At 31.8% G+C, this 23,869-nt stretch overlaps 1 protein-coding gene across 1 annotated transcript; it reads left to right on the top strand.

Annotated features, from left to right (window-relative positions):
• Positions 1–441: 441 nt before the first annotated feature.
• LOC308500622 (calcium-activated chloride channel regulator 1-like) lies at positions 442–20,421 on the top strand (the record flags this gene model as incomplete). The annotated part of the gene is made up of 14 exons (XM_081055816.1): positions 442–600; positions 1,773–1,913; positions 2,246–2,393; positions 2,740–2,848; positions 5,429–5,609; positions 8,212–8,439; positions 9,250–9,474; positions 11,839–12,016; positions 13,015–13,115; positions 13,471–13,695; positions 13,975–14,245; positions 14,805–14,972; positions 16,508–16,747; positions 20,081–20,421. The coding sequence occupies 14 exons, from the start codon at positions 442–444 to the stop codon at positions 20,419–20,421; spliced, it is 2,715 nt and encodes a 904-aa protein (XP_080911942.1).
• Between the last annotated feature and the right edge of the window lie 3,448 nt (positions 20,422–23,869).

The following is a 23,869-nucleotide window of genomic DNA, read 5'->3' as shown; positions in this document are numbered from 1 at the left end:
TGGTGATTTTCATTTCAATTCCTCATTCTTCTATGTAGTGATTTTCTTTTAAACAGGTAACAGAACTGGAAGGTATTATCCTCATTGCAGTGGCCAGTCATACTCATTAACACCATTTGATAATGATGATGATGAGTATGACTGGCCACCGCAATGAGGATAATACCTACAAAAACAATCTAAAGGAATTGTGCAATTCAATGAGTATGTAACACATTAGCTATCTTAGAAAGAATAATAAATGTCATGTGTTCAGCATAATTCCCATTGCTACTTAACAACTAGATCTTTAGAATAAGATAAGGAAGGTTCATCAAAATATTTTAGTAATTTATTACATCTATGCAAATATTTTGGTCTAGATTCAAATCCCCACTTTAAGCAGATACATAAATACTCTCTCCTCACATTTCCTAAAGGTTTATTGTAACACGTGCAAAAATGGTGCTCTGTCTGAATGTTATTCTGTTCCTAGCTTTACATCTCTTGCCTGGAATGAAAAGCTCAATGGTAAGTTTGAAGAACAATGGATATGATGGCATTGTCATTGCAATTAACCCCAGTGTGCCAGAAGATGAAAAACTCATTCAAAACATAAAGGTAAGAAAGAAAATTTTATTATCACCTTACTTTTATGTCAATAAGTATTTTCAACTCATGTTCCCTAGGCACATTACACATACTCACACAGAGTTATAACTTTCCAAAATTGCTTTGACAGTATTCATCACTTATATAGCATGTACCTAAACTGTCAAAATTAATATCTGCTTAGTTTAAGTATGATTTATCATATATTAATACTATTAGTCATTCCCCTAATGAATTATTAAAAGGCCAAACTACTATTTTTGCAATTTGTTAAGCTAATAGAAAGACCTTAGAGCTACCAGAGAATTATTTTTAAATTTTATCTTTATAAAGTTAATTTTATAATGATTAAATAACTAACCAACATTTAAGCCTGAGAGGTTCATTATCTTATACATTTTTTCAGTTGATCAAATCTGAAAAATTCAAAACTCTTTTGTATTTGATCTTAAAGAAAACATTACGTATTTTTTCAGTTGATTTATTTCCTAATTTTATTTGGGTTACTCAGTATAATAAAAAAAACCTTCATATATAGCACTTTAATATATATTGTCTTCTTTGACGCTCCAAATACTCTTATGAGATGGTCAAGAACAAAGATTATTATTACTCTTGTTGCATAAATGAGAGAAGTTAAGTGATTTGTAGAGTCATATAATAAATGGCAAAATTGGGACTTGAAGCCAATGAGACATATATATTTTTATTTTCATTACTGCTTGGTAAAACATTGCCTTTTATGAATATATTCTATATGAAATGATAAATGATAACTCTAAATAAATCTAGCAAAATGTTTTTTAATCAACAAGTATAAAATCTACACAACTTTAAATTCCCAATCCAATTATAAGCACTTCTAGACGATTAAATAGGCAACTTGCCACAGGCTCCCAGTCTTAATAACTTTTATATCTTGCTCAGCACCTTCACTCCCTTCTCCAACTCAAAATGCTGAATGCCGGTTAGGATAAAAAATAGAGTTGATTTTTGAGCACATGACAATGAGGAGTTTACAAACTAGAGAAATATGGCAAAATTTAACCTCTTTTTCAATTAGTTTTTACCAAAATATTTGGGGAAAGGGGGCTTAGATTTGCTATTTCTTGTTTGTATATATACTTTTATGCTCATTTCATGGTGAAATTGTTACTACAAGGTATTTTAAATTTTCTCAGGAAATGGTAACTGAAGCTTCTGCTTATCTGTTTCATGCCACCAAACGAAGGGTTTATTTCAGGAATGTAAGCATTTTAATTCCACTGACCTGGAAGTCAAAATCTGAGTACTTAAAGCCAAAACAAGAATCATATGACCAGGTAGGATATTTTATCTAGCTTTTAAACTGCTTCTTTCTTCCTGTGCTTCTTCAATTTGGAGTGACAATGGTTAGTAAACTTTCATGGGTTTCAGGTGTACAATTCTGTAATACATCGTCTATATATCACATTGTGTTCACCACCCAGAGTCAGTTCTCCTTCTATCACCATATATTTGATCACTCTCCTATGCATTTTAAAAATTAATATATGTTAGTAATTACTAATCACTCTTTAGTAATTAAATTAGTAATACTACTTGTCTTACATTAAAATTTCCTTATTATTATTGCTCCAGAGATCTGTTTTGGTTTGTTTGTTCTGCTTTTTAGGCAGATGTCATAGTTGCTCATCCTTACCTAGAATATGGAGATGACCCCTATACACTTCAGTATGGACAATGTGGAGAAAAAGGACAATATATACATTTTACTCCAAATTTCTTGTTGTCTAATAATTTGCTTTTCTATGGATCCCGAGGTAAGGATATCTATTTTATGCTTCTGTTTTTATTTCCACTGGAAATAAATATAACACTGTGATTAATGGTATTTTTTTAAAAAATTTAAAGAAAAAATAGGTATCAATTAATACTTTTGTTTGGAAATATGCTAGTTATTTCTTTCTCCAGTTGTGTTTAATAATAAAATTAGTCATTTTGGATACTAATCCATTTCAACTTTTTTTGGCTTAGTGAATGGTGTCAATTTCCAGAGTTCCTTGACACAGTTAGGTTGGGAATATTGGGCAGGGAGACTTAAAATATAAGAAAACTGAATTAAAATACTGTAAATGTAAATTTATAAGAGGCGATATTCTCTCACAGGCAGAGTATTTGTCCATGAGTGGGCCCACCTCCGATGGGGAGTATTTGATGAGTATAATGAACATCGGTCATTCTATATTTCCAGCAAGAACACTATTGAAGCAACAAGGTATCATTGTATTAAAAACTGTGTTTTAAAAATTTTTTCACCTATAACTTTTTAATTTTCTATACTAGGCAAACAAATGCTAACAGAGTGGTTGAATGCTCACAGTTAATTGCAATATCTGACCTACCCCACTATGTATGTGTTCAACTACTTCTGAGAATTCCACCTTGAAATCAATATCAATCCGGAATTGGGAATCATTTCAGTATTCATGGGGATTATACTAAAATATGTTATTGTCAAAAGAGAAAGGAAAAAGCTATAGCCTAAATCTTAAGATATCTAAGAATTGGCTTTCAAGTTCCTATCCAATCTTTCATTTCATTTGAGTCATAACTGTTTCATTAAAATCAACTAAACTACTGGAGCTTCATGTTAAATATATTTTACTTTTTATTTAGCGTTGAACTTAAAGGAAAAAAAAAGTACTTTTCAAAAGGACATGTAAGTAAACTGATTTTTTAAGAAATATAATTCTAGGTAGATTATGATAGGTCTTATCAGTGAACAGATAACATATTAAAATTAAACATATCAACTTGCCACAGGCACATAGAGCATTTAAAGAACAACAGAAATCAATGTAATAGAAAATAAGTCTTTGGAATAAAAATCATATTAGAGGAAAGAGGTGTGACAGAAAAAATGTCTCTCCCCATCTCCTTTATGCTGCATGCTTTATCTCTACTGAGCTGCCTAGAGTCTCCTAAACTGGGCTCTCAACCCAGGATACTCATTCCTTTCACCTCAACCCATGCAACTCCTCCCAGCACTACCTCCCTTATCCAAGCAACATGTTCCTCCTTCAACGCTCAATTTAAATGTTTCTCTCCTAAGTGTCTTTCCTCTCCCTCCATTTGGGGTTAGATAACTTTGAGAGTGTTCACAGAGCAATATGCATGGGCTTCTCTCACAATGGGCAGCAATTGTCTGCGTATTTTTATTTTCCCCAAGAGACTTTAAGATCCTTCAGGACTGATTTTCTTTTTTTCTTTTTTTTTTTAATCCTCCAGTTTGGGCTTGACACAAAGTTAAGTAAAAGCTAAACAAATAATGTATCAAACAACAAATTTTTAATAAATCAATGAAAAACAAATGAGTTTCCTTATCAGTCACAAAACGAGATATATTAGTAAAAAAAAGTAGCTAAAATAACATTTTCTGAGCTCCTACTGTGTGCCAGGCACTTTGTTTGAAGCAGTATAAATTTACTTTCAGGATTACACTAGAGCTAACCCTCTTGAAAAATATGAATCACCATCTCCTTTAATCCTTGCAATACAAATAAATTTATTAAACTGGATTAGTGTTATGAAATTTAATATTAACACAGAATGGGAATAAATCTTGCAGATAAACTGGAATTCTTTAGAATCTTTAGCCATACTCCACCCCCATTCCCTGCCAGGTACTTGACAACTGTCTTATTTATCATAAAGACCGAATGGTTTGAATGCACAAACATTTCCATACAGGGTTTATTTTTATTTCTTTCCTCACACTAGCTCAGTGGTTTTTAAATGTAAGTTGCAAAATGCTGTAAACACAAAACCATGTGGTATATGTATGGTCTACATATGTATATATGTATATATGTACAAGGTATGATTAAAAAAAGTAGAGTAAAGGTTTAAATTTAAAAATTTTTATTACAGTAAAAGACACATTGCCATTAATCCCCTTTAAAATACTCCCCATCACTTTAAACACACTTATCCCATCGTTCTTGCCACTTTCTGAAGCAGTTCTGGAAGTCCTCTTCCTCGAGTGGCTTTAGTTGCGTTGCCATGGCTGCCTTGATGTCCTGAATCTATTCAAAACGTTTACCTTTCATGGTCATTTTGACTTTGGGGAAGAGCCAGAAGTCACATAGTGCCAGATCTGGTGAATAAGGTGGATGAGGACACGCCGTAATGTTTTTATTTGACAGAAACTGCTGTGCCAAAAATGATGTGTGACATGGTACGTTATCATGAGAGGATGAAGTAAAGACACTCATGAAACAGGAGTTCCAGAACTGCTTCAGAAAGTGGCAAGAATGATGGGATAAGTGTATTCGATGTGAGGGGGAGTATTTTGAGGGGGATTAATGGCAATGTGTATTTTACTGTAATAAATTTTTTTATTTAAATATTCACCATATTGTTTGATCACATCTTGCAACAGTGTATATATATGTATGTATGTATGTATACCATACACAGAAATTTAAGAGGGTTCTAAGCATAATGTTGATGCTCCCCTCCCTGCTAAGAAGCAACTCCTCTGTGTCTCTTAAATAATTTAATCTTTATAACATCCCTCTGAGTTAGGGATTATCATCCTTAGCCCAACATAACAAGGATAATAGATTTGTTAATCACATTAGTGAGCAATAAATATTAATAAATATGAACTGATATCATTGTTCTTGTTGAAATCAATCGTAAATAGGGGTAGGATACTGAGCCTACTTCTGTCAAAATGTTTGGTACATGATCTATAGCAATTATTATTGGGGGAAAGATTTTAGGTTGTTAGTATTTATTCATGATTTGTCTCGTCTTCATATATAAATGTAAAATAATTCTTTCATCATAGATGTTCAACTCATATAACTGGAGGTAATGTGATTTTAAAGAAATGCCAGGGAGGCAGTTGTATAACAAAGCCATGCAGACGTGACTCACAGACCGGGCTGTATGAAGCAAAATGTACATTCTTGCCAGAAAAATCTCAGACTGCAAGGGAATCCATAATGTTTATGCAAAGTTTTGATTCTGTAAGTACCTCTTTTTTCTACTCTCACAAAGGAACTCTTTGGGGAAAAAATGATTTGGAAAATTGGATTTTCTGCTATGAAAATATATATACTAGTAAAAACGTGGGAAATTATTCAGACAATTAATTAAGAGCCATTTTCTCCAGCATGTGTCAGGTTATGTCTGGAAATTATTCTGCCCTTTCTTGTTAAACTGTTTCTTTCTTCAGAGGTAGAACTGTACCCACCTTCCTCCTTGGTGTCACATAATTTCTTACAACATGCTTTCCCTTATTTAACTTCTGTAAATTTGTGTCTAGAACTACAAACTTAATTTTAATTCTCTCTTCTAAGTATTAGTCATATTACTTTTCCAAAGAAATTCATTCTGTAGCTTTAGAAAGTACTAACATTCTAGATTTTCCATTATCTGAAACACACCAAGCTATTGCAAATGATATTTTGAAAACATATATGGCTCTGTCCCTATAGAACAAACTTAAGGAAAAAATTCACAATCACCTCCCTGACCAATTAAAAAGTAACAACACAATAATTCAAGTTCCAAAGCTAATGTTTCACCTGAAATAGCTGGTTTAAGTGTATAAAACTCAGTAGATAAGCCTTGAAGTCAGATAGATTTGATATCAAAACCCAGTTTGTCATTTTCAAGCTGTTCACTCTGAGCAAACTGCTAAATCTGAGATTTAGTTGTCTCATGTTTTAAATGTGAATTATAATACTTTTCACAGTCATTGTTGTTAGATTTATAATAGCAAGTAAAGTATGATCACAGTGCTTAGCACAAGGTGAGTACAAAATAAATTTTTAATTTTTAACTGTTAAAATTTATAAAATATTTGAATAATAGTCAATGTCTCTTTCCCTGGGTAAGTCCAATCTCAATTAATGCAAACATTATAATTACCTAATAAAACTTTCGACACATTTTAAAATATGAAACAGATAAAAGTGACCCAAAAAATATCAAAGTAAAGTAAATATGCTACCTCTAGATAGTAAGACTAACTTATTTAAAGAAGCCGATTTTCATATATCAAATCACTAGCAACAAATACTTCCATAGAAGGAGATTTTTAAAGGCCCATTGCTACCAATAAAATTTTAAATTGTTTTAAAGCCCAGGGCACTAATGATAAAAGACTTGAGTCGAAATAAAGACTTCATATTTTCTTCTAAAATGCTTAAATGAACCCAATTAGAATTAAAGTAGAAATTGTTTTGCAGCCTAATAAAGTTCCCTCCTAAAATATTTGAAACATGAGTCAAGAAAGTTCACTTTAACCTGATGAATCTGGATCAGCAAAGGCTAGCCAAAGAATTTAGCAACCAAATATATCTATTTGGCGATCATAAATATATATATATGTATGTATATACATATATATTCATATAAACATATTCCAATTATCCTCTTGTGTCATGTGATATATATCATGTGTCATATGTATATCACATGACACAAGAGGATGATTGGAATATGTACTGTCTGTACCAAACTATAAATCCCCAAACCATTTCACTATTAGGAGATAACTTGTGCTGCCTACCTGGAAGATAAACAATAATGTAGAAGATCACGTAGCTGAAATATAGAGGGCAACTAATTATGTAAGATATGGCTCAGACATAAATACTTTAACCATACATATACCACATGGTTTTGTGTTTACAGCATTTTGCAGCTTACATTTAAAAACCACTGAGCTAGTGTGAGGAAAGAAGTAAAAATAAACCCTGTATGGATTAGTAACTTGGAAAAATGCTCCCATAAACTAGTGCACCATTCAGAAAGGAATTCATCTTGCAGTATGCTTCAGCATGTAAGAAATACTTTTCTAAGTGTCATTTCAGTTTTTAAAATGTTTTCCCAATACAAAGTCTAGATGTAAACTCAGATTTTTTTCCCCAAGAGACTTTAAGATCCTTCAGGATTGATTTTCATTTTTTTTTTTTTAATCCTCCAGCTTGGGCTTGACACAAAGTTAAGTAAAAGCTAAACAAAGTTTGTGCATTCAAACCATTCGGTCTTTATGATAAATAAGACAGTTGTCAAGTACCTGGCAGGGAATGGGGGTGGAGTATGGCTAAAGATTCTAAAGAATTCCAGTTTATCTGCAAGATTTATTCCCATTCTGTGTTAATATTAAATTTCATAACACTAATCCAGTTTAATAAATTTATTTGTATTGCAAGGATTAAAGGAGATGGTGATTCATATTTTTCAAGAGGGTTAGCTCTAGTGTAAGCCTGAAAGTAAAATTTACACTGCTTCAAACAAAGTGCCTGGCACACAGTAGGAGTTCAGCAAATGTTATTTTAGCTACTTTTTTTTACTAATGTATCTCGTTTTATGACTGATAAGGAAACTCATTTGTTTTTCATTGATTTATTAAAAATTTGTTGTTTGATACATTATTTGATGGTTTTTACCTTGCTTCCTTTCTACTCAAATATGCAAAATGGATGTCAGAATGAAATTTTTAATTATCAGGAGATAAAATCTGTGGAATATGTATATGGCATTCAACTGCATAGTTGGAAAGAAAGGTAATGCCTCACCAGTTACCATAGTATCGTCTTTTAATTGATTTTTTTCCAGGTGACTGAATTTTGTACAGCAGAAACACACAATACAGAAGCTCCAAACCTACAAAACAAAATGTGCAATCACAGAAGTACATGGGACGTAATCATGACCTCTGATGATTTTCGGACTGTATCTCCCATGACAGGAAGAAATCTACCACCTCATCCTATATTCTCATTGATCAAGTCCAAACAGCGAGTAGTCTGTTTGGTACTAGATAAATCTGGAAGCATGAATTCAGTAAGACATTTATTTGTTAGCTCCCTTAAATTAAGTATTTAAGCTAATAGAAATATAATTTAATCAGAGTTAGTTCTTCTAAGCTAACTAAAATACATATTTATTATTCTAATAAATTTTAGTACAATAATTTTATAGTACAAGTACTAAAAGATACTATGTTAAAAAATAAAAATAATTATTATGTTAAGATTATTGGATTATGGATAATATTTGCTAGTTCTAACAAACTAGAAATAATATAACTAAAGGAAAAAAAACTTCCTTAATTCCACCATGAGCATTTGTCATTCCAGTTTTTTTTGTTTGTGTATTAGTTTTTCGTTCTCAAAAATGTGATTATATTTTATATAATGTTTTATAATATGATTTTTTTTACTTATTATACCATAAACACTCCTCCTGGAAAAAAATGATTCCATTTTTAATGGTTGTATCATATTCACTTATCAGAATTTAGTCAAATAACTTCCTGTTATTGGACATTTTGGAGATGTATAACTTATTTAAAATTGTATTGCAATGAAAATTTTTGTATGCATTTTTAAAATATTTCCTTAGCAGAAATTCCTGAATATAAAACTGTTAAATAAAAGTTGTAGATTTTTAAGGCTTTTCCAAGTATAACATGACCGATTTTTAAATTTTTTCTTTGATATTACTTCTTTTTAATAAAAGAAAGGAGTTAAATTCTAAAATATTATAATCATTGATTGTTATGATCTGTGGCCCATAAACAATTTTGTCTTTCATCAATCTGTCAAGGTTTGAGGAGACTTCAGGAATTGTTCAGACATATTTTTCTTACAGGAAGATCGTCTCTTTCGAATGAATCAAGCAGCAGAAATATACTTGGTTCAAATTATTGAAAAGGGATCATTAGCTGGGATGGTCACATTTGAAAGTTTTGCTACAATCCAAAATAATCTTATAGAAATAACTGATGATAATGCTTCCCAAAGAATCACTGCAAATCTGCCTCAAGTAGCTAATGGTGGAACTTCAATTTGCAGCGGACTCAAAGCAGGATTCCAGGTAAAATAAAAAATGTTTCTTCTAAATATCATTTGCCATAAAAAATGTTTTTCTAAATATCATTTGCCATTTACCATTGCTTTTAATTTTGTCCAACCATCTTTGAACAAGGGTCATGAGATAATAGGTCCTTCATTTAAATAATTTTTTTTAAAAGATCTGCTAACTGTGTTTGTTTACAGCTGGAGCCTCTCTGAGTTGCACTGGGGAGCGGTTAAGGGAAGAAAAATCCAGTGTGTACATAATCATCACGATTTTATTGAGGAGTTCCCTGTTTCTTTTTGTTTGTTTGTTTGTTTCTTTTTTTTATTAAATTTATTGGGGTGACAATTGTTAGTAAATTTACATAGATTTCGGGTGTACAATTCTGTATTACATCATCTATAAATCCCATTGTGTGTTCACCACCCAGAGTCAGAGTTCCCTATTTCTTTATCGCTCCCACAGTCTGAATTTTCATGAGCAGAAAATAATGCTATTGAGGGGATGGTGGAAAAAGAAAATCAGTAATATTTCTATATTATGGATAAAGAAAACCTCAGTTCATCAAGTTACATTAACATTTAACAAGCACAAAGATAGAACTAGTTCCTCAAGCAATATAGTATCAAACCCAAGACACATAGGTGGAAGTGTAATGAAATAAAAATTGTGAAATCAAAAATTGGGAGCAAATTTTGAACGCTAAATTAAACTGCCTCCAGTACTCGTTTGAATTTCTTCCGATCTAAATATAGCCTATATTTAAGCCTATTTGTCATCATTCTTTAAGTCACAAAAACAGAAAGCTGCTTTCCTTCACTGATCTTTTCATTGCCTCAGCTAAAATGTAGAATTTGTTACTCTTATCCAGACCACTAATTAATAACATCTCTTAGCTTTCTTCATGATGTCTATTATTGTAAATTATAATAGTTTAAGAAGGTATGCAGGCTCTGGATTCAGACAAACCTGGGATTCTGGATCAATTATCTATAAGTTAAGTAACCTTGGGTAAGTAACTCAACTCAGAAAATCTGTTTCCTCAACCAAGGAAATGTGGAAAATACTAGTGCCTATCTCATTTAATTGTGAGAATTATGTAAGATAAGTAAGTGCTCAAGAAAAGATTGCTATTATATAATAATTCTTATTATGTATACATGTATATGTATATTTATTTCTAAAATATGACAGTATTATATATTGGGAATGTCTCATAATGTTTGCACATATTGGTTCACACGTTTTTCTTAATATATTTTGATATCTTATATTTTGACCACAGAGTCTATTGCTGAATATATTCTGTCAAATCACATTCAAAGCTATAAATACCTCTTATATATGTAATGAAACCACATCAATATATAAGCATTTTGCTTACATAATCATTAGAGTAAGAGCTGAAATTTATTGAGCATATACTACATTATTGTCTATATTAAATGTTTTACATGTATGATCTTCTTTTATCCTTACCATTATTTTTTTAGTCAGGTACTATTATTATGCCCATTTTGCACATAAGGAAACTGAGGTTCAGGATATTAAATGTATTTCTCAAGATCGTATAGTCAGTAATTGGCAAATCTAGGACTTAAAACCTGGTGTTTCTTACTCCAAAGTCCAAAAAGTTAATCACTAAGTTATTAACTTAAGTTAACCTCACTAAGTTATTTATAGAACTCTATTACGTATGAAACAGTGAGACATTGACTTAATACTAGCTGTTCTATTCAGCAAATAACAGGGCTGGAATTTACTCTCAATTGTCGAACTAAAGATCTTAGCCAATAGTCTTGGTAGAAGTCAAAAAAAAAGTAAAACAAATGTAATACTTAATCATAAATTTATGAACTTTCTTCTTCACGATAGATCAATGTTTTTTTTCCAGGAAATCATGAGATTCTTCAATGATCAACTGAAATGTGTAAAAAGCATATGCCACATCACTTAACCTTGCACACCTGCCTTTAGTCATGACTTTATTGATGCTGTGTAGTCTGAACCCTTCTAAAACTGCCTTAGTCATATACCTCCACCCCAAGTATCTCCTGAGATAATAATAATAGCTAAGATTAACTGAGTGCTTACTATGTGCTTGGCATTGTTCTAAGTGGTTTATTCTTCCTCCCTTGGGTAACTAGAGTATATATGTGAAAGGATTACAACTGTTAACACCCTATCTTTGAAAGCCTACAAGACCCTTCTACATTATACTAATTTCCATGGCAACTCAGCCTGAAATGGAAATGCAAAAAGTTCTTTTTTGGCTATTCTGGGGCCTAGGCCTAAAGACTTCTCTAAGACTAAAGAACAGGTTAGTTTAAATTTATTTAGGTATGATGTTCTGTAATTAATAATCTGGTTTTTCACTATCAGGTAATTACCCTAAGTGACCAGAGCATTTCTGGTTCTGAAATCGTATTACTAACAGATGGGGAAGATGATAAAATAAGTTCATGCTTTGATGAGGTAAAACAAAGTGGGGCGATCATCCACACTATTGCTCTGGGACCTTCCGCTGCCAAAGAACTGGAGACCCTTTCAAATATGACAGGTAAACCTTTGGGATATAGTTTGAATAGAAAATATATTTCTAGTCTCCCTCATTCCAGGGGCTCTTTCCCTTAAACTACAAAACTACTTAAAAATTTCCTACCCTAAAAATTAATCTTTGTCCTTTGCTTGTCCTTGTTCTTCAAATTAATATCTTTCCTCTCCACCCACCCCAACCTGTCTCCATTTGTACCTATACTAGCTTCTTTTAACATTAGTCAAGATTTGCTGTCTCCATTTCTCATCACTTGCTACCAATACCACCAATTTGAAACTTCTTTCCAAACGGTTCCTAATGACTTACTCAACTGTAATTTCAAAATTCTTCCTCAGTACCTGTCCTGCTCAACCCTACAGTAGAGATTCAGATGGTCTTATTTCATAGAGGAAGAAATGCAAACCTAGAGAATACAAACAGCTTGCCCATGGCTATAGTTACAGTCCTGCTTACTAATTCTTGCCCTCTGCAATCCATTCTTTTCCAATTCCTTATACCTAAGTAATCTCTCTCTTCATTAACTCTTCTATTATTTATTTTCTGCACTTAATTATTACTTTATTCTAAACTGTCATTCTCTGTTTTTGGTATATCTTAGCAACAACTAGAAAAGAAGCAGCTAGTTCAAAAAATTGTCTGAAATTTCATTTTTACAATATTATTTAGTGATTAAATCAGCTTTATTAATGTGGCAGGCACTTGCATCTAATGACTGGGAAAAAAAACACACAAATTAATAATAATATTGGGCCAGTTCCTTAAATTTTCTTCATTCTAAGAAGAAAATTCTAACTTATTTTGAGCAAGGTTTTAGGTATTATTTTGGATACATCTGGGACACTGATATACTAAAAGTATTTAAGGGTCTGGGAAATTCATCTTTTGTAACTTTAAAATAAAATTTAAAAATACATTTTAAAGTATATTAATATGATACCAATAAAAATATGATTTTCTCCATTTAAAATTAGTTTATAAAAGTAAATAAAATTCCGTTTTAGGAGGACATCGTTTTTTTGCCCATAAAGACATAAATGGCCTTATTGATGCTTTCAGTAGAATTTCATCTGGAAGTGGCAATATCACTCAGCAGGCTATTCAGGTCAGTATCTCAGAAAAAAGTATTGCCTTTTCACATTTATTATTAATTTCTATTATCCTAATTAGTTCTTCCTCTAATAAATAACTTCTTCCTCTAATAAATAACTCTTTTGCCTGAAAACATTTCAGGTATTCAGAAAAAAAACATCCTTACTGAATTTGCTTTTCTGGAAAATTTATAGCCACCTTTCTTTTAATATAATTATAAATGCTTTTTTCAAAACAATTCTTAGTTATTTTAATTGAAATCTTAAAAATAAATTTAGAATTACTCTGAACTGACCAAACTTTGAAATTTTATAAACTATAAATAACGAATTAATTTTATTTGTTTGTTGTTTTTATTCATGTATCAGTTGGAAAGTAAAGCCTTAAATATTACAGCAAGGAAATGGATAATTGGTACAGTGCCTGTGGATAGTACAATTGGACATGACACTTTTTTTGTTGTTACTTGGACAATAAAAAAGCCAGAAATTCTTCTCCAAGATCCAAAAGGAAAGAAATATAAAACCTTAGATTTCAGAGAAGATGAACTAAATATTCGGTCTGCCCGTCTTCGAATACCAGGTATTGCAGAGGTAAGAATACTCTTTTATTTTCTCCAAGCTTTATCAATCAATTTTGAGAAAAAAAATGCAGATAGCATCTTATACACTGTCAATATTAAAACAGTTACAGATAGTCTGTCATAAAAAAAGAAGCCAAATAGAATAATTAGGGATTCATATCCACACTTAAGTAGCTTATAAAATCGTGTCTAAAAAATCATTACTATTACTCTGCTTAAATTTCTAAATAATATTCCAAACAGAGTAGGAAAATACTACAAAATCTCTCAAATAGATTTTTTTTTTCAGACAGGTACTTGGACTTACAGCCTGCTAAATAATCATGACAACTTTCAAATGCTAACGATAACTGTGACTACTCGAGCAAGAAATCCTACCACACCCCCAGTAATTGTAAACAGTCACATGAGTCAAAATACAGCACATTACCCTAGCCCAATGATTGTTTATGCACGAGTCAGTCAAGGGTTTTTGCCTGTTCTGGGAATCAATGTAACAGCCATTATAGAAACCGAAGACGGACATCAAGTAACATTGGAGCTGTGGGACAATGGTGCAGGTAATAAGAATCTGTATCAACTTCCACTGAACTTAAAATGCTACTATAGTCACATGACTTAGAAATCAATATTTCCCATGTATGCTAATGAATCATATTTTTAAATGAGTTAAATTTTATTTTAATGTTTTTAAAACTTTTTACTCAATTATCTTGAGTAGGCATAGACATACACATATTTGTCTTTTTAAAATTTTATGAACAATTGTACTTTTCCCGTGGACCTTAAGAGGAGAATTTTTCTCTATTTTCGTTAGTGTCAGTGTTTTCAATATGATTTCTCCAGTTTAGTTATATTTTCTTTATTTTGTTAAGATTCCTTTATGAAATTATAATAGTTACTATTATTGAATGCTTACCATGAATTTTTCTTTTGCAAAACCAAGGATTAGCAAATGGTCAAGCCAAGCTTTGAAACTAAGCAGATTCCAACGTTCATGTACTTAAAACACTGTGCTATACTATCTACCAAAATGGTTGCTATCACTAATACTCATAAACAGTTGGGATTATCATTTTTACTCTGTTGGTTGGCTAATTATTATATTTTAATATTAAGGTGCTGATATTGTCAAGAATGATGGCATCTACTCAAGATACTTTACACATTACCGTGGAAATGGTAGATACAGTTTAAAAGTACATGCCCAGGCAAGAAAAAATACGGCTAGGCTAAGTTTAAGACGACAAAACAAAGCTCTGTATATACCAGGCTACATAGACAATGGTAAGTGGCCTTAAAATAGAAATGTGTCGTTTGTTTAGGTAAATTACATGCATCAAGGCATTTAAAATAAAATGTACTCTGGAAAACCTCAGGATATAATTATAAAATCACCTGCATGTTTCAAAACCATATTTATATCAATGGACCTATCATAGGCTACATGCTTCCAACGTGTCTTGTTTACATCTCCCTCAACTCATTTACATTGAAAAAAATTTACCGAGCACCTCCTATGTGGCAAGTATTGTGCTAGATTCCTGAACTATAAAGGTAAATAAGACACCATCCTTGTCCTCAAAGAATTTACAGTCAAGTAGTAAAAAGAGCTGGTTAAAAGACAGTTCTAATATTGCATAATATCTCCTTATTAATTTTAAAATGAGACCAGTTAAACAAGCTTTCTTTCTTTTTTGTTTAATTAAAGTTGATTGGGGTGACAATTGTTAGTCAAGTTACATAGGTTTCAATTGTACAATTCTGTAACACATCATCTCTATATCATGTTGTGTGTTCACCACCCAGAGTCAGTTCTCCTTCCATCACCATATATTTGACCCCCTTACCCTCATCTATCACCCACCTTCCCCTTTACCCTCTGGTAACCACTAAACTATTGTCTGCGTCTATGAGCTTTTGTTTTTTCATTTATTTGTCTTGTCATTTGTTGTTTTCAGTTGTATCTACCACATATCAATGAAATCATATGGTTCTCAACTTTTTCTGTCAGACTTGTTTCACTTAGCATAATAATCTCAAGATCTATCCATGTTGTCACAAATGGCACTATTTCATCTTTTCTTATGTCAGAATAGTATTCCATTGTGTATATACATCACATCTTCTTTATCCAATCATCTATTGAAGGACACTTTGGTTGTTTCCATGTCTTGGCCACCGCAAATAAAGCTGTAGCAAACATCGGAACACATATATCTTTACAGATAAATGTTTTAAGATCTTTGGGGTAGGTACCCAAGCAGGAGACAGATTGCTGGGTCATATGGTAATTCTATTCTTCATTTTTTGAGGGACTTCCACACTGCCTTCCATAGCGGCTGCACCAATCTGCATTCCCACCAACAGTGTATGAGGGTTCCTTTTTCTCCACAGCCTCTCCAACACTTGTTACTATTTGTCTTTGTTGATGATAGCCATTCTAAGAGATTTTTCAAACAATGCCTCCAATAAGGGGCTAATATCCAAAATATATAAGAAACTCATGCAACTCAACAACAAAAAAATAAACAACCCAATTTTTTAAAATGGTCAGAGGACCTGAATAGACGTTTCTCCAAAGAGGACATACAAATGGCCAATAGACTTTAAAAAATGCTCAGCATCATTAATCATCAGAGAAATGCAAATTAAAAACACAATGAGCTATCACCTCAAAACAAGCTTTCTTTCACTGAAAGCTGTTATTTTTTCAATATCTGCTATCAATCAATATTAACCCTTTACAGCTGCAAGATGAGATTACATGGTAAAAAATAACTATGGCTATATGAAAAGTTACAAAATTACTTTTTTGTTAGGTAAAATTATACTGAATCCACCCCGACCTGAAGTCAAAGATGACATGGCAGAAGCTGAAGTAGAAGACTTTAGCAGACTAACCTCTGGAGGGTCATTTACTGTATCAGGAGCTCCTCCTTCTGGTGATAATACTCGTGTGTTCCCACCAAATAAAATTATAGACCTCGAGGCTAAGTTTAAAGAAGATCATATTCAACTTTCATGGACTGCTCCTGGCAATGTCCTTGATGAAGGAAAAGGTAAGCTTGATATTACAATTTTAAATATACTAAAAAAAAAAATCCCACTGGCTTTCATTTGCTAAGAATATTTTAAAGTCCTATTTATAAATAACATGTGGAGAGTCTAATATGGGCTATTACTCACCTATTTTTAAGATGTGAAAAGTGAAACTCTAAGAGATTAACTGACCAAAATTATTTCTAAATTTAATAACTTACAAGTCTAACCCACTCTTGTCAAATTCTATTGTGCCAAACTGCCTCTCACAATATGAATATGAACCATCTTAGAAGTTACTTTGAAAAGACAGTTAATAGGTTTCTGTTGCATTCTTTTCTCCCTACCAGGAAATATTTTTTCTAAGTATTTCTGTACTTGCACAAATTTGTTTATTGATTGAACTTTTTGAATTTTGAAACACTAAGAAATAATCCCTATTCTCCACATTCAGTTGAGTGCAGAAGACCCTTTATGCAAGTAAATAGATAATTTCACAGAATGTGATAGGAGATATACTGTTGTAAGCACAGAATAATATGACAGCACATTTGGAGGCCACAAATTCCTGGCTGGAGGTTAAGATCACAAGGTATATTTTAAAAGGCTTCCCAGAAAAGACTATCCCTGAGCTAAGTCATGAAGAATGAGAGAAGTTAGCTAAGTTAAGTGAACGTGTCCCACAGAAAGAAAGGAACACATGCAGAGAAACTAGTTTGAGAGATTTGAATAAAGTTCAAAGCCAGAATATCTCATTCATTCAAACTTTCGAATAATAAATTGCTTTCATTCCAGAAAGTTTAAATTAATTTTATCTTTGCTTTAAATTTAACAGAATTTCATTAGTATTTATGAACCACATCAGTACCACATTCCACTGTTAGTGGAATTAGTGCCACATTCCACTATTGTGCTAGACTAGTAGATTCTTTTGAGATAAAGCCAATCTTGCTATTTTTCCTTTTAAGGTGGAAAAATGAAAATGATATGTAATATCTACATATGCAATATCTCAGATGATGGAAAGCCACATGTTCAATATTCTTTCTCCTGTGTTACAATAAACCCTCACTGTATACTCTCAATACAAAAGATACTTTTTAATCTTTCATTTACTATTATGCATTTTTCAAAGCTATATTTCTTTTTATCCTCATTCTATAAGGAAAAGATTATTCTAAAGCCAAAGGAAACATAGAACACCCATGAAGAGCTCTTTTCTACTTCAATGTTAAAAACTCTATCCTAACAGCTTCTGAAATACATTATTTTTTCTATGTTATGACCCTTAAATATATGGCAGAATAATAATAATTTAAAAAAATACTTGCATTGGAAAAGCCACAAATGAAATTACCTAACCAAATGTTTACTTCTAAATTCAATTCTATCAAGACCAATCCTTCAGTTCAAGATTGGGTTTATAATAAATGTCCCTCAGGCTGATTATAGAAACTAAAAGAAGGAAGAATGCATTATACATGGACACTGGGAGAGGAAGAACTTCACTGTGCTTAACCACAAATACCTAAAATAGGAAGGATCTAATCTCCTTCTTTCCTGTAACAAATAGGAAGAGGTTGTAGTTGTCCTCAAATGTTGCCCTCAGATATTGCAAAAGTAGGCAATAGCAGTGTCTCAAAGAATAAATGAATATTTACATAATTTCAAATGAAATACTTAAATTCTCTGGGACCCAATTTCCATACCTGTCAAATATCCAAATTAGTCTAGATGACCTATAATTACTAAACAAATAGATGTAATTCTACTATTTTATGATTTCCTAACTCTATCACTTGGGCAGCATCTTAATAACTGTATTGCTGGCCAACAAGTAATTAAGAAGGTCAAATACATACCTAAAACAGTTCCACAAACTCTAGTTGATACAAAAGGAGTATAAAACATAGTCTTTGCCCTCAAAAATCATATAATCTAATTGAAAAATAAATTGAACCTCCAAAAAACAATCTGGAAAACTCCATTTTGTGCAATAAAAGTTCATAGAAGAGAGTCATCAGGGTGGATGAAATACATGACCAAGACTTTATGAAGAAGTTGAACCTCCTCTTAGACCTGGAAAATAAGTACAATTTGCATAAATAGGGAGAGGGAGACACACTTCAGGGGGTCATGACAGGGAGAAAATAATATGATCAAGATCCAGAAAGCAAAATTTCACAATGGAATATCTGAATTAAAATGAGGGGGAAAGGAAAAGAGGGGGAGAGAGAGAGGCAGATAGATAGATAAACAGATCCACCTAAATGCCATACAGGGTGTATGTGAAGAATAGCAGAATGGATTGATAAAACCTATTTATTGAAAAACTAGAATGTCAAGTCAGAGGTCTTGAATTTTTTGAAAGCCACTAAATTGAAGTTATTTACCACATATTTATAACACCTTTAGTATTTCATTTAAAAAATAAAGTCGTCACTTCAAAAAAGACATCTGATGTTTTATTGTTTATGTCATTTCCTAATGTGAGAATATATTTTTATATTGATGGCTCTGGTAGATTTCTAAGGCCAGTTTTGAATGAAACATTTATGTTAGCATCTTCCTTTCCTTTCTTGATAAAATAACAGTTATAATTGATAGTATTTCAAATATTAAGTCCCAGACATTGTGCTAAACACTTTTCCTGCAGTATTATATATAATTCTCACCACTAGAATAGTAGGCATTCAATAAATACTTGTTGAATGAATTGAATAACTGTTATCTCTATTTCACACATAAGAAAATTGAAGGTAAAAAAGGTAAAATAATTTTTTTTGTTACACAGCTAGAACATAGTAGTAAAATTAAGTGCTAATCAAAGTCTGCCTACCTCCTAAGCATAATTGTAATTAGTTAGAACATTCCAGAACTCTCTGCCTCCTTTTGCTCTTTATCCTTATCCCTGTCCCCCACTCTATTTATCTTCTCTCTTGCTTTCCCTTCTGATTACTCCCTCTCTCAACTTAATGAGAAATACTACAGATGTGGGATACTAACTGTCTTTACTGTACTTAAACATTAGTTTAAGTACATTAGTTCCTTGTTCTAAGTTAAAAGTGGATTCAGCTGTTTATATGTATCTCTAAAAAGAAATCTAGATTCTGTTTTTTAGTACAATATAATTTTGAACTAAATTTTTTATGATTAGATAAGTAGATAAAAACTGTACACATATTTATTCTTAAAATAAAGAAGATGGGATAACCAGACAAAAACTACAACTGGGATTTCCATAACCAAAACCTAGTGTGCATTTTTGATAGAGTCCTAAATGTAAAGCAGTGTGGTGGCATTATGTCAGCCTAGTGATTTTAATATACATGAAATGTCTATTTGTTTTCTAGCCAAAAGCTACATTATAAGAATAAGTAAGTATCTCCTGGATCTCAAAGAAGATTTTGACAATGCTACTTTAGTGAATACTTCTAGTCTGATACCTGAGGAAGCTGGCTCAATAGAAAAATTTGAATTTAAACAAAAACTTTTAAAAGGTGAAAATGGCACCAACTTATATATTGCAATTCAAGCCATCAATGAAGCCAATCTCATCTCAGAAATTTCTAACATTGCACAAGCAACCAAGTTAATTCCTCCACAGGAACTCAGTGTCCCTGCTTTGGGTACCAAGAGTTCTGGAATCCTTTTGGCAATTTTGGGATTAGCTGTGGTTTTATCTATATTTTAAACTAGAAACTATATTAGAACTAAAATTGAACGTTATATCTATTTGACAAACATTTCCTTAGATTTAGTTTGCAGTACTCTTCTGTTATAAAACCCTTTGTAAGATAAAAGTGAATGTACAAAAATAAATTTCCTAATTACTTGAGTTCATTAATACTAATTAGTTGCTAAATGCATATCAAAATGAATATACCATTCCTGACCACTGCAATGTACACCTGAATCTGAAGCTGAATAATAATGAATGTCAACTATAATTTTATATATATATATATATATATATATATATATATATATATATATATATATATATGGTCACAGTAAGTGGAGTACAGAATAAGGAATAGAGACAATGGAAATATAACGGTGTGCAATATCAGAGGTGTAATAGATTGCAGAAGAGGGGTTATCACTTTGTGAGGGGTATAAATGTCTAACCATTACATTGTTTTGTACACCTGAAACTAACGATAATAAAAAAAATGAGTATACCATTTTCTATCTTTGAAAAATTCATTTATTAATTCAATATAAAAAAAGATGCATTTTTGTACTTGTAGGCTTTTTTGTGGTGGTGTTCTTTTTTTCTTTTTTTTCTTGTACGTAGCTTTTAAAGAAACATTTTTAGATTGTTATTAATTCACTTGATGTATTAATAAAATCAAAATTTATCTAAACCATTTGAAAAACATTTATGTATCTATAATAGAAATAATTTTATGGTAGAATCATTTAGGTTTTATTCTTGATTATAAATGAATACTTCATGCTTAAATAAACTATAATAGAAAAAAGGCCTATAAGGATAACTTTTCAATGAGAAATGGTCTAAAGCAGTAAGGGGGTCAAATTTACTTTTTATAATTGATTAAAAGTGGAATACCAAAGTTGTAAATCTAGGCATGAAATGACTACTGGCGAAAATGCTTTTTTTTACATGTATTGTGAAACATCACAATAAAGTCCTACTTATATTCTGAGACCATAATTAGGTCCTAAGAGTATCACCAAGATGCTCCATCAGGGCAGGGTTTATTTTTAACTGCTGTATCCTCAGCATCTAGAATAGTACTTGACACATAGTAGCTAGTCAATAAGTATTTGCTAAATTAATATTTTCGTACCATCAAATCCAAACTTGACCCATTACATTAAAAATATCCACAAAATATGATGTGCACGTGGTACTATGATGACTTGATATAATGAAAACCAAACACTTACTAACAGTGATCGCAAACAACAGAGAGCATTTCAGGAAATTAATGTCAACAGAATTTGTACACTAATTAAATGCAAATTAAGCTATTAATATAACAATAGTGTGATTTTTTTCTTAGAGATACAGTGACAGAGAGACAGTTATAGTAGAGGAAAATTCTTTGTTTACAGGTAGGAAGATTTCAAAAAAACTCTTTGAATGTCTGAAAGGAGGAAGCTATAGGATATATCTGGAATAGTAAGAAAAAAAATCCTAAAATATTAGCAAACCAAATCTAGAAGAAAATATAAAAAATAATAATATATTTTGAGCAAGTTGAATTTATCCTAGGAATCCGAAGATGGTTTAATATTAAAAAATCAATGTAATTTTCCAACTAACAGATTAAAAAGAAAAATTATATTATCTCAATATATGCATAAAAATAGAAAATCAATGTAATTTTCCACATTAACAGATTAAAAAGAAAAATCATATTATCTCAATACATGCATAAAAGTATATTATAATTCAACCACCATTCTTCATTAAAAAATAAAACACTTAAAAATTTTATGGGACAGCCGAATGGCTCTGTTATTTAGAGTGTGAGCTCTCAACAAGGTTGCTGGTTCAATTCCTGTGTGGGATGGTGGACTGTGCCCCCTTCAACTAAGATTGAAAACGGCGACTGGACTTGGAGCTGAGCTGCGCCCTCCACAACTAGATTGAAGGACAATGACTTGGAGCTGAGCTGCGCCCTCCACAACTAGATTGAAGGACAATGACTTGGAGCTGATGGGCCCTAGAGAAATACACTGTTCCCCAATATTCTCCAATAAAATTTTATTTAAAAAAACTAAAAAAGGTTACTAGAGGGTAAGGGGGGGTGGGGGTGGGAGATGAGGGTGAGGGGGATCAAATATATGGTGATGGAAGGAGAACTGACTCTGGGTGGTGAACACACAATGGGATTTATAGATGATGTAATACAGAATTATACACCTGAAATTTATGTAAATTTACAAACAATTGTCACTCCAATAAATTTAATTAAATAAATAAATAAATAAATAAATAATTTTATTAAACTTGTATTATGAACATTAATGTCCAAATCCTAATCATTTAAAAATTTTTTAAAAAGGGGGCAGGGGATAAGGGGGAAGATGAGGGGATTGGAAAGCACAGTCAGTAATCACAAGATTGCCACGGAATTACGAAAGTTAATTTGGGGAATGTAATCAATAATGTTGTAAAGATTTAGTAGGGTATCCAATAGACACTTGTCTCATTAGGGAGACCACCTCAGGGAAGATGTAGATGCCTGATCACTGCACTGTACACCTGAAGCTGAAGCTGAACAATAATGAATGTCAACTACAAGTTTATATATATATACATGTGTGTATATATATATGTATATATGTGTATAGTTACAAGAAGCATTAGGGGTACAGCATTAGGAATAGACAGTGGAAATATAATGGCTGTGTGCGATGTCAGAGGGATAGTGGATGGGGGGGGTTGACACAATGTGAGGGATATAAATGATAAATGTCTAACTAGTACTTTGTTTTGTGCACATGAAACTAAGAAAAAAAATAAAGAAAAGGGGCATTAAATCTTCAAGTAGGGATGAGAAATTAGACAAAGAGGGAGAATTCTAAATTCCTAGGAAAATAAATCATTTAAGAATCTGTAAATCATTTTATACATATGTATATATATATATATATATATATATATATATATGTATATATGATTACAAAAGTCTCAAAGAGTCAGAAGATAATTTATTCTCATCTATATGGTCACTACATTGAGAAATGATTTACAGAGCTTTGGCAGTCACTGAGGAAAGTAAGATTTCTATGCAGTAAGAAAGAAAAAGAAGATATAATAATTGGAAAGAAAAATACAAAACTGTAATTATTTGCAGGTGACATAGAAAATCCAAAAGAAATGACAAATAATTAAAACTAATAAGAGAGTTCTACAAAGTTTCTAGACACAAGGTCAATTTATAAAAAATAAATAATGCCAGTCTGATATGTAAATATTTTGGAAGTCATCACTCCCATCCTCACAGTAAGAAAAAAAGCTGAATAACTGAAAGTCAAAAAGTCTTCTTAGATTTTTCAGATAATTAGGTGCACACTACAAGCTGCTGCCCCCAGAACTGGAGGGACAGGCAAATACAGAATCCCAGCTTACAAGGAGCAGAGGTCTGCCACTGAAGCCAGTA

Source organism: Rhinolophus hipposideros (genome assembly GCF_964194185.1).
Source record: "Rhinolophus hipposideros genome assembly, chromosome: 8".
Taxonomy (NCBI): Eukaryota; Metazoa; Chordata; class Mammalia; order Chiroptera; family Rhinolophidae; genus Rhinolophus; species Rhinolophus hipposideros.
Note: the sequence above shows the minus strand (reverse complement) of the source record. Positions and strands in the feature narration are given on the sequence as shown.